This window comes from Palaemon carinicauda, chromosome 14 (genome assembly GCF_036898095.1).
Source record: "Palaemon carinicauda isolate YSFRI2023 chromosome 14, ASM3689809v2, whole genome shotgun sequence".
Lineage (NCBI taxonomy): Eukaryota > Metazoa > Arthropoda > Malacostraca > Decapoda > Palaemonidae > Palaemon > Palaemon carinicauda.
Genome location: NC_090738.1, coordinates 24,099,103 through 24,111,389, shown reverse-complemented (window position 1 = coordinate 24,111,389; position 12,287 = coordinate 24,099,103). Strand labels below are relative to the sequence as shown.

Genomic DNA, 12,287 nt, shown 5'->3' with positions numbered 1-12,287 from the left:
GGGGGGGGGGATAGCAAGCTACCCTCCCCTACCCCAGCTAAATAGCGGTGTGGGTAGTAAACCCTCGTTAAATTTTAATGGCTCGTCATTTCAGCTACGCCGAAAGTAATACCCCTATTAAATACCGTGGTTTGTATGTCAGTTACAGAACAACTCTGTTTTATGTGAAACGTCCATCAAATCAGGCTAAGATATAGCCTGAGAGAGGTTAGTATCATCCTTTGTAATGGGGAACTAAGATTTAAAAGAAGTGAGCAAAGCCTTAGGGGGTGATATTCTTGCCCTATCATGCAGAATTTTATTCGAAGATGGAGAATTTCTTTTATGGGGAATGCTGGCAGTAATAGATGGGTTGAAAGTCTCCTGCCTCATTTTTCCTCCTGATTTCAATACCTTTGCATAACTTATTGATTTACTCAATAGTATCTTGGCATGCCCCACACTTATATGTTCGATACTGGATTTATTGAGGGCAGCCTTTTCTAACTTATATTGCTCGCAGCTCCTATCAGTAGATTTATGATTTAAATTGCAGTTAAAACAATTGGCCTCTAGTATATGTTCTCCATGGTAAACATTGGAGCAAGTACTACAAATTTTTGTCATTCTTGCAAACTTTAGAAGGCTGCCCATATCTAAAGCAATTAAAACATTGCCGTGGGTTCTGCTATTTTGTAGTATTTCCAATGCCAAATTTTTGTATCTAGAGGCTGAATAATAAGGAGATTTAGATCTCCATTTCTTGGGCAGAGGATGACCTCTCGCAGACATAAGTGGAGCCATGCTAGGAAATGGGGATAAAGGCTGAGGCATTCCTCTTCTCATATTTCAGAAAATTAGAGAAATTCTGTTATGTTACTCTTGCAGTAGCTTGAGATTTAGATACATTTGGATTACAGGATTACAAACAGTCTGTACAGATCTAGGAGGAGCAATTGTAGCTAGGGTACTTCACTTAGACGAGGGAACATTCATATTAATCAAGTCAGTATGAGTCAGAGCTAGCAAAATGGTGGCTATCTGGATTCCAACAGATTGGAATGGAGGAGCGTTCGTGACACACATCAATGCGAGTACACACAGGGATGGTGACTCGTCAGGTTGCGCACCAGTGCGATCACGCGCAAAGACATCAATGTATATGTAAATTGATATGTGCAGCTAAAGCAAGTGGATCTGGAACATTAGTAGAAACAGTAATTATTTTCACCTTCTGAAAAGAATGCTATGAAGGTGAATTAGAATTTGCACTTTGGCAAATCCACAAAACCTGTAAATCAGAATCCATTGTGGACATACAGTAACTGTAGATGTTCATATACTGCCTGTAAAGGAAAGTGGAGTTTTCTTTGGCGAGCCAAGAGGATCTGTCTGTGGAGAAAAATTGGATTGTGGACCTCTCGGTATATGGGGCAGGCCGGACTCGCTATAAGTGCAGGCCAGAGAATAATAGGCACTTTCCAAGAGGGCCATCTCTGTACAAGAAAAGATAGCGATAGCATTCACCACGTAGTGTTCTCATTTCGGAACGAGATGATTTTCAAAATGTTGATCGGAGAATCCTCCAAATGAGAGAAGTCTCCCTTGTTAGTAAAATCTGAAACAAAGGTGTGATACTCTCTACTGAGCATGCTCATTGGGGGAGACAGTTATCTGTTAAGTCTAGTGTAGTCTGGGACTAGTAATACCAGTATAGTCACAGGTTTAGGCTGTACTAAGGTTGAGGCCAAAAGATCAGTATCAGTAGGAATTAACTCTGGTTCATTATGCCTCATGGGTGACAGGACATTAATAAAAGTTTCATTAATCTGAAAATTATGGCCCTCGTCCTCAAATACAGGAGTTTCGCAAGAAGAGGCTTCTGCTTCTTGCCCTTGTTAGAGGAAGAAGCAGAGAGGACCTATCGCTCTTAGCATTCTTCTTGCTACGAGCACCTCACTTCTCCCACTGGAATGGTGGGCACTCACTACAAAATTCACAGGGTGAAGAAAAGGAACACCGCTTACCAAGGCAGTTCAGAGTCATAATGGATGCAGATCTACCTTGACCCGGCTCATGAAAGTTCTGCAAGCAATGACTGCATGGCCCAGCCTCGGTGGTACGCGCTCACCCAACGTGGAGGTACAGCTGGTAACCATAAATGGTTGCCAGATATGCACTTTTCTTTTTCTGGTCATAGCAAAGAGACTTAGGACTAAACCCAAATAAATGACAAATCCTCTTTGGGAAATTCAAAGCCCATAAGGGAAAAATGATTTACAACTATTATTCATGAGCTATCCAAAATTTTAAATAAAGCTTTAAAATTCACACATTTGCTAAGCCAAATCTAATTCAATTACAAAAATTATTTTCTGTTTAATTCTTCAAACATCAGTGTTAAAGTTCATAAGGCAGTCTTAGAAAAGTAACAAAACATTCAAATTCCATTTAATCTTACTATCTGAAGAGGGCTTGTCAATCATAAAGGTTTTAAATACTTGTGCTACATATTCTGTTTTCAAATCTACTATGTCTAATGATAGCTGGAAAAAAAAGAAAAAAAAAAAAAAAAAAACAGAAAAGCAAAAACTTGAAGATATCAAATCTAGTGTTGATAAAAGTAACACCGCTACTGCCACACTAACCATAATACGTTTGCCATTAGTGCTAAAAAGATTTGATGACTATTGCTAAGAAGTTAACATCATTACTTTAATGTACCTTGAGAACAGTTTTGCTATTTATTTTCATTCGGAGATCATAATTCTAGCACTTCTGAACTAAAATGTTGGATTCATTAAAATAACAACCTTTTATGATACAATAATTTGTGCCCTACATGAATAGGAAATAAATAATACAATAAGCAAAACAAAAGATGTCTAAGCATATTGTAAATTGGTAGCAGGTTAACAAGGCTATTTCAAAGTATCTTAACCTTGGCATATGTAAAGGGGACAAAGATCTGGCCGTTACTAAACATTAAAATTTAAAAGGCTTGCAAAAATACATCTCTTATTAAAATCCCAGTAAAATCTAAAATTGGCAAGTGGTAATCTCTTTTTGTTTAAAACTGCCACAGAAGAATACAACACTAAATATAAGACCTAGACTCCACACATAATGCATAAAACATACTTTTTAACAAAAGAAACACGTAAAACCAGAAACTACTTAAGTACTTACTTTGGCGTTTCATTCGTTTTCTGGGCGACGCATCAGGAGTAATTAAAGACTGGTCTTCATCAGAGGAATTGGTCCTCTTAGACTTCTTTTCATCTTTAGTGATTAAGGTATCCTTCTTCGGAAGAGGTTTCTTTTGCTTCTCATTACGTTTTATACCAGAAGGCAAAGTAACAGGGTAACATTTTGAGTTGTCTTTCATTTTCTTACTTATTGTGACACTTTCACTTGGGTCTTCTTTCTTAGTATATGCAACAGAAACTTCTCCATTATTCATAGTAGTAATGTGGGCTTGTTCAAAGTTCCAGAATTCAAGACGTTTTATACGAGCCCTACTTGAACGTCTGAAGCTTCCAAAATCTGTAAACACAAATGTAGAATTGAACACCATTAACAGAAAATTAAGAATACTGTAGCACAGTACTTCCACTTAAAAGTTATTAACCGACTCGGTGAATTACAAACATCTAATCTTTTTATAGTACTGTACAGTAGCGGAATATTTTGAACTAGTAAAAAAAACTATTGCAGCAAATTAATATCATGTTTTCCATTAAAACTTGCATAGCTCACCCAAGTTTTTTCTTTCTTGAGTTTAATGTAAAAATAAAAAATAAAGTAATTTAAAAAAAAATTTATTTTCCCTAACGATACAAACCTTGAGCTCTTTATATTAGGGAATATACTCGGCAAAGCTAGGAGACTAGCCATAAGACTTTTAGGGAAGTATAACTTCCCCATCGCTAGTTAGCAGAGGGGTGGGGGTAGTATCGGTCATTTGTTCTGTCATTAAACGGATTTTGAAGTGAAGCGAAAAACCTATTTTTGGGTGAGATGGCCACGTCGTCCTGATGGAAGGTTCCTATAGTTAGCTTTCTAAGGGATATTTGGCTACAGTGATATTCCCAGAGAATTGACCTTTAGGTCTCCAGAATTCTAACTCCTGGCGTGAATATCCTTAAATTTTTCTTAAGGATAGCGCATAATATCAGGGGACGTATATCTTGATACGACACATGGCAATCTTCACCCCGAATAGCGTTTTCGCTTCGAGGGGGAAGAGTGGCGAAACTGAAGGGGAGCCATTATCAAGGTTACCCTTCCTCCCATACTATTACATGGCTCCAAGATGGTGCTCATTCCTTGTAGCATTGAGCATGGTGCTACAGATATAGTAGTTTCGGGAGGGATCTTGCCTAAGCCTTTTCTTATAGAAAAGGATGGCAGGTCCATCAGGACGACATGGCCATCTCACCAAAAAATAGATTTTTTGCTTCGCTTCAAAATCCGTTTTTTGGGGCTCAAGCCATGTTGTCCTTATGGAAGTTTACCAGAGAATTACTAGAAAGTACAGTATCTGTGGATTTGTATAGGTGCCTTAACCTTGGAACAATTTTTTCTATGGTCATCCGGACCATTAAGAAATATGACGTTACCTTTATACGTCACTACCAGTAATCATGGAGCAATGTTAGGGGTTCCTGCCCCCTGCAGGGAAGTGTCATACTAGAAAGTAGAAAAGGGTCTCAAGGTTTGTGGAACAAACATAGGTATCAACTAGATATACAAGGTCTCAAGATTTGTATATATTGTTGGAACAAATTTAAGTATCAACTACTGTATATCCATTGTTTGTATTCATACAATAATATGAGGTTTACTTACGTAAATAAGTAAGAGAACTCTGGCTACATTTATTGTGCTATTTGCAGGGCGAAATAAGACGCAATTAAACTCTCTTAATCATTTATTTAGGCTAAATGAGTAAATGGGACAAAAAGTGTAACATGTTGAAGAGAATTATACATACAACATAAACAGATAAAGTTTTCTACCTGAAAAGGAAGAAATGATTAATGCCACTATAAAATTTTAAAATTTTTGACAAAAAATTTTCTATAAATGTTGGATAATATCAACACTGTACAATGTACACACGGCACAAGTGTTATCTGTATAATTCTACACCTGAAATTTTGAAGTCTTAGTGTCACCATGGTGACACCCACATAAAAGATATTGCGCTGGAAGGTGTTGACACCTTTTCACCCTAATTGATAGGCCCAATCAATTTACAGTTCATCGCAGCACTAGACGACAGGTTTTACTACACTACCTGCTGCCACCACATAATGCTTAAGTTTGTGCACTTACTTCGCATAATGTTTATAAAACACTCTGGATGACTTCCATTCAGCATATGAGCGAAGACGCTCAAAGTCCATATACTGAAAAAAGTTCAGTGAGGAAGCAATTTTTCTTGGATCATGACCTGCAGGTGTAATGTCACGATCCGCTCTGCGAATGAAGTAGGTGAGCTTTGCCCTCAGTTGTTTTAGGGATAAGTTTGATCCTGAGGTTTCTCCTTTGAAGAGCTGTCCTCCCCTGAAGTCTGGAGTTCTTCGAAGATAGACCTCTGGACTTTCAACTGGACACAAAGAGACATCTTCCTTCAGAGGGCAGATTCTCCAGGGACCCCATCTCTTAGTGGGTAGCTCGTTCTTGGCGAGAAAGGTAGGATCAGGAAAGAGCTTCAGTTCTCCCGCTCCTGTGAATTGAATGTGGCCCTCGTTTCTTGATAGGGCCACTATTTCGCTAACTCTAGCCCCTGAGGCTATAGCGAACAGGAAAATAATTTTTTGGGTTAGATCCTTAAGCGAACAATCTTCATTGTTCACGGTTGAGGCATAGTGTAGGACCTTGTCCAAGGACCATGAAATGGGCTTTGGAGGAACTGCAGGTCTAAGTCTAGCGCAGGCCTTCGGGATCTTGTTAAAGATTTCGTTCGCCAGGTCCACTTGGAAGGCGTATAGAAGAGGTCTAGTCAGGGCTGACTTACACATAGTTATCGTGTTGGCAGCCAGGCCTTATTCATGAAGGTGGATGAAGAAGGATAGACAGAAGTCTATTGTGATTTCTTTTGGTCGTTTTGCTTTAACGAAAGCAACCCACTTATTCCAAGATGATTCATATTGTCTTCTGGTTGACTTTGACTTGTATTCTTCTAAGAAGTCTATACTGCCTTTTGAGATCCCAAATCTTTTCTTAATCGCTAAACCAAGAAAATAACGAGATGAAGCGAAGACAGTCGACTTCTGAACCTGTTGCGATAGAGCTAGGTTCGGTAGATGGACCAGCATCAGCTTCAGTTCCATCACCAGAGGGAACCAGTTGCTCTTGGGCCACTTGGGGGCCACTAGAGCCGCCGTTCCTTTGAAGGATCTCAGCTTGTTGAGGACCTTTAGTAGGAGATTGGTTGGAGGGAACAGGTAAATCCGGGTCCATTCGTTCCAATCGAGGGACATGGCGTCCGTCGCCTCCGCCAGAGGGTCCTCGTATGGGGCTACATATTGAGGTAGTTTCTTGTCGCTCGTAGAGAAGAGATCGTTCTGCAGTTCTGGGACTTGTTCCAAGATGAAGGAGAATGAGTCTGCATCTAAGGACCATTCTGACTCTATCGGCTTTAGCCTGGATAGAGCGTCCGCTGTCACATTGCGGAACTCTTGTAGGTGAACTGCTGATAAGTGCCATCTCTTCTTTTTCGCTAAACGAAAAATGGCTACTATCACATGGTTGATGTGAGGCGATCTCAAGCCTTATCGGTTCAGAAATCTTACTATCACTTCGCTGTCCAAGATCAGCCTGATGTGGACTAATCTGCAAGGGGAGAGCATTTTCAACATCAAGAGGACTGCCATGGCCTCCAATATATTGATGTGAAAGGTCTTGAACAGAGATGACCTAGTCCCTTGGACTTTCCGTTGATGGGAGTGACCTCCCCATCCTTTCATCGAGGCATCCGTGTGGATGGTCACCGATGGTGGAGGTGGTTGCAAGGGCACAGTCCTCGTTAGGCTCTTGGCCTTCGACCACGGCTTGAGAAGTGATCGTAGTAACGCATCTTTCAGCTGTGCTCTTAGCACTGGGTCTGTTACTGCTGCAAACTGGATAGAGCCCAATACTCTTTCCTGTTGGCGTCTTGAGATCCTGTCGGATTTCAGTAGTCTCTTGACAGACCCCGCGATCTCCCTCTGGAGAGGTGGCGTGGCGTGACATAAAGTTCCAATGGATTCCCAGCCATTGAAACTCTTGAGCTGAAGAGAATCGAGACTTCTTGAAGTTGATCTTGAATCCCAGATGTTCTAGGAACTGGATCACTTTCTTGGATGCTTGCAGACAAGCCGTCTTGGATGCTGCCCACACCAGCCAGTCGTCCAGGTACGCTGCTACCTGAACACCTTCTAGGCGTAGTTGTTGAACGACTGCGTCTGCAAGTTTCGTTAAGATCTGTGGGGCTATGTTTAGTCCGAAGGGCATGGCTCTGACGACACTTTTTCTTCTGTGGCTTGAATCCTAGGTAGGAGGAGAGGGGGCAGCTGACTGGGAGGTGCCAGTAAGCATCTGCCAGGTCTATTGAGACTGTGTACGCCCCTTTGGGTAACAGGGTCCTTATGTGTTGAAGGGTTAACATCCTGAACTTGCTGTTCTCTATGAACTTGTTGAGTGAGGACAAGTCCAGAATGACTCTGAGTTTGTCTGAGTCCTTCTAGGGAACACAAAAAAGCCTTCCCTGGAATTTGATGGACTTTGCTTTCCTTATAACCTGTTTGCTCAAGAGTTCTAAGGTATACTTTTCTAATAAGGGGGTGGAGTGTTGGAAGAATTGAGGAAATGATGGTGGAGACTTGTTCCATCTCCATCCTAGTCCATTCTTGATTAGGCTGTGGGCCCAAGGATCGAAGGTCCAACGATCCTGAAAGTGTTGGAGCCTCCCTCCTACCTGAAGCATCTCATTGCTTCGGTTGTCCGGAGGGTTTACCTCCCCGACCGCGTCCTCCCCTACCTCGTGAGGGATGTCTTGAGGAACCCCGTCTGGATCCTTTACCTTTCGACTGAAAGGTAGTGGTTTGCCTCTCAAACCCAGGGTTGAATGCTGGTGACTGGGCAACCAGCTGTTGAGGCACCACTTGGAAAGTGGTCTGTGGTTGAGCAACCAATTGGCGCACCGCGGTCATGGTGACTGCAGGATGTTGTTGGGCAGGCCGAGAGGGAAGTCTAGGCTTCTTCGTCTTCCTTTTAGGTTGGGGACCCGCATCCGGGGAAGACTTCCTCTTTGACGAGATGCCCCACTTCTGGAGAAGGTTCCTATTCTCCGTGGCAGCTTTCTCTACTACCTCTTTGAGCACTTCATTCGGGAAGAGGTCTTTCTTTACTCCAGATGTTGGAAGATATCAGCTTCCTGGGTTCGTGTTTCACTGTTTCTCCCGCGAACACGAACTCTCTACAGGCTCTCCTAGCCTTCATGAAAGCGAACAGGTCCTTCACTAGGGTGACCATATGCATTTTGGCCAGGACCATGAGAATGTCTGGGGTGCTTTTTTGGCCTGCACACATCTATATGCAGTTCTGTAGGGATAAGGATGCAGCAAGTCTCTCCTTCGTCTCTTGTTCCCTGCGCAAGAGAAAGTCAGATAGTTTAGGGAGACTTTTGCTGAACTCTCGTCCCGCGATTTCTGCATCCAGCTTCCCTACTGAGAAGGTTAGGTAGACATCCTTCCATTCCTTCTCTTCCATGGGCAGAGCTAACGACAGAGGCCTACACTCCTCTACTGTAGGGCAAGGTTTGCCTGCCTCCACTGCCTTGGCAACAGCTTTGAATGCCTTCGCCGTAAAGGGGAAGGCTATTGAAGCAGGAGCAAGAAAGGTAGGGTGTTTCTTGCTCAAGGCAGGTACTTTCGAGTTTGAATAGCCCACCTTCTTCAGGCTGCTCGACAAGAGAGCCTGTGCCTTATCGTGGTCGAAAACCATGACCTTCGGTTCAGTCTCCTCTTTTAGCACTGGCTCATGCTTCGGTCGAATGAAGCAATCAGGGTAAGCAATAAAGCTTAGCCAGAACAGGATGTCGTCTAAGGGGAAGGCTCCCATCTTCTCAGAGATGTAGAGTTTGCCGTTAGTAATCGGCATATACTCCGCGTGTCTCCAGGGATTCGTCTTGGAGCAGGGTGGGAGGTCTTGGACTCTAAGTCGCTTGTATGCCCCTCGGGAGGTGGTGATCCGTGCTTCACGGAGCTCTTTTTTAAGCTTCGCTTCCCTTTCTTCGCCTTTCTTGCGAATGTTCTCCATCAGTGCCGTGATATGAGCCAAAACTGCCTGGCTCAAGTTGTCCAAAGGAGGGGTCGGAGCAGAAGACGTAGGTGTCGACTCTAGTACCGGCACAGGTGGAAGGGACTCCGACTCGGCTTCATCTTCTTCCTCGGGAGGCAGAGTAGACTCTTCCTCGGGATCATCCCTAAGGAGACCCTTCTCAGTGTCCGAAGACACTTCAGACATCCTTTCCTCCTGGTGGATGTCCATGCCTTGCAATGCCTCATTGACATCCGTCTCGATGGCAATCTGGACGCAGGGAGGTCCGGGTTGTGTTTGGGGCACGAAAGCTTCACTACCCGCCTTAGGGAACAGCAAGTTGCGCGTCCTATCGTTAGGTAGGTATGGTCCCGGAGAGTTCTTCTGGAACCCTTGTACCCACTTGCGCAGCCTTTCTCGTGCTGCATCCCTCAACTCCGTTGACTTAGGGTCGTCGAAACCTTCAGCCACCATTGCCAAGCAGACTTTACAGTTCTGGTGGTCCCAGTACCGCAAGGTTTCGGTGGTAATGGTGCAGGCGGCATGAGACCTGCACATCTTGTGACCACAGAAGTTCCTACTCCTGTGGTTACAAAAGATCACCTCACACTTCATTTTGGGTTCCTCCTGTAAAGAACGGAAAAATACATGAGTATGCAGTTGTTTATCCCTTTTGATAAACAAGTTATGCAAAATAATAATATTTGAACCATTACAGCTTAGGATAGTAAGCTAGAAAGGAAATAGGAAAGACACATACCTGTGTCTCCTATCCAGCCAATTGCTGTGACCTCCCCCAATATTAATGTTAAAATTTCCTTATCAAGGAAATTCAAAAGAATAGGGGTTCTAACCTCTGGGGATAGAATTAGTGTACAGTATACTAACACTAATCCCTTCTCTAAAAGTTTTAATATTGTGGGGGTAAGTTATAAAACTGATTAAAATCAGTGTATTGAAGGAATACTTCCTTTCAATATAGAATTGGTCTCAACGATAGACTGTGAAAGGATACACAGGGTATGTTGGAAAATTAAACTACAGTATAATCTATACTACAGTTTTCTGTCTGCAGTATATACTATACTGAAAATATACCGGCTACTGTATAATCATATACCGTAGTTCAACCGGCATGTTACCGGCTAGGCTAGTACCTGGCGGCACCGGTCCAACCGGCATGTTGCCGGTTGGATTAGTATGCCGGCTGGGTTAGTACCTGGCGGCACGGGTCCAATCAGCATGTTGCCGGTTGGGTTAGTACCTGGAGGCACCGGTCAAGCCGGCGGCATTAGCCAACAGAAAGAGAGAAAGAGAGAAAGCATGGAATGAAGGGCTGCCTTATTAATGTATATACAGTAAATAAGGGTGTAGGTATATAACCTTACTGCCTTCTTCCCGAACGAGGGTTCAAATGGAAGGGAAGAATGAATCATTCAAGCTTCCACCACGCCACAAAATCTGTTGCCGGCGTTGCCGGATTAAGTATGTGGAAGGCAGTCCAAGGGAGGACTGAAAAACACTCAAAGACAAAAGGGGTCCCCCACCGGCAGCCGTCATAGCCGGCACAACCTTTCTCGGAGCCTTGCGTCCGTAGGGGAAAAGTCGGAGCGGCTATCAAGCCGCCTAAGTAGGAACCCAGCCTGCACTAATATCTACCCGGCAAGCGGGGAGAATGTAGGACGACGGCCACAGAATTTCGATAGCTAGGCTATCGTTAAAGGACAGAGAGGGGCAGGAATAGGGTCTTGTATGTAGTGTTAGGAGATGGCGGCAGGAATGCCGCCATTTCCAAACAGGGGTGAAACTTTGTTTCAATATTGGCGCCATACTAGGCGGCAGAAGAATATCTATTCTTCAGCCTAGGGTCTGCCGAAAGTGTTAGGAGATGGTGGCAGGATTGCCTACATTTCCAAACAGGAGTGAAACTTCATTTCAATATCGGCGCCATCCTAGGCGGCAGAAGAATATTTATTCTTCAGCCTAGGGTCTGCCGAAACAAGACTTGTCTTCTACAGTAGACTCCAGGGGAGAAGGTGGCGGCAGTATACAACCACTTCAGGTGCGGATTAGGGAGGCTAAACCTCCTACGCCGGCAACTATAAGCCGGCAGGGGGATGACTACTCACCCTGCAGCTCACCCGCCGGCATAAAGACTGAATACTCTGAGGTTCTGTTGAAAACCCAAGCCAGGATACTCGCCGGCAAGGGTGGGAGATAGGAAACACTAGCCTAGTCAAGCCGGAGTGTACTATTCTATGGCGAGACTAAGATAGGGTTGTTGCCTATGGCGACACTCAGAGGGAAGGAATGTTTACCCTTAAATCTCCACAGGAGACAAGTATCGGGTTATAATTAATTCTAGGAGATATACTATCTCCTGTTGAATTGATAAAACGATACACAAGGGTAAACGGGGATAATGTATGAAAGTATACTAAAGCGCCTAGGCTAGGTAGCCTAGCGCGGGGCGAGATCTCGGTTACCTATATCGCCGAAACTCTAACGTATACGATCAACACAAGAGGAAGAGGAAATTTGTATGCATAATCTTCACTTGTATAATTGTGCCTAAATAGCTATAATTCATTAAAGCTAAAAACCGGGAATGTCGTTCTGCTGACTAAATAACGGATTTTGAGCGAAGCGAAAAATCAAAAATTTTAAGTAATTTTTATTTTTCCTAACATACTTACCGAGAATTACTTTCTTAGGAGTAGTCACTTGGTGACCTCTTTCTCGACCAAGGTTTTTGGCGCAGTTATCCCCCACTCCGTCCTCCCTATAGGCCTACCCCCGCCGCCAAAGAATGCGCCCGAGGGCAGGATTAGGACAGGTCACTGCTTCTCTGGGCATTCTCCTCATGAAGTCCGTCGTATAGCCCAACTTGGCAATGGAAGGATGGCACTCGGGGACGGAAGGGAGGGCCATTACCCGAAAGTAATTCTCGGTAAGTATGTTAGGAAAAATAAAAATTACTTAAAATTTTTTATTTGTTC

At 43.5% G+C, this 12,287-nt stretch overlaps 1 protein-coding gene across 2 annotated transcripts in view; it reads right to left on the bottom strand.

Annotated features, from left to right (window-relative positions):
• Positions 1-12,287, bottom strand: part of LOC137653485 (uncharacterized) — a 191,270-nt gene that overhangs the window by 81,959 nt on the left and 97,024 nt on the right. For both annotated transcript variants that reach the window (XM_068386930.1, XM_068386929.1), the window contains one exon: positions 3,169-3,525. In XM_068386930.1, the coding sequence (XP_068243031.1) occupies positions 3,169-3,525 (357 nt within the window). The remainder of the gene's footprint in view (positions 1-3,168; positions 3,526-12,287) is intronic.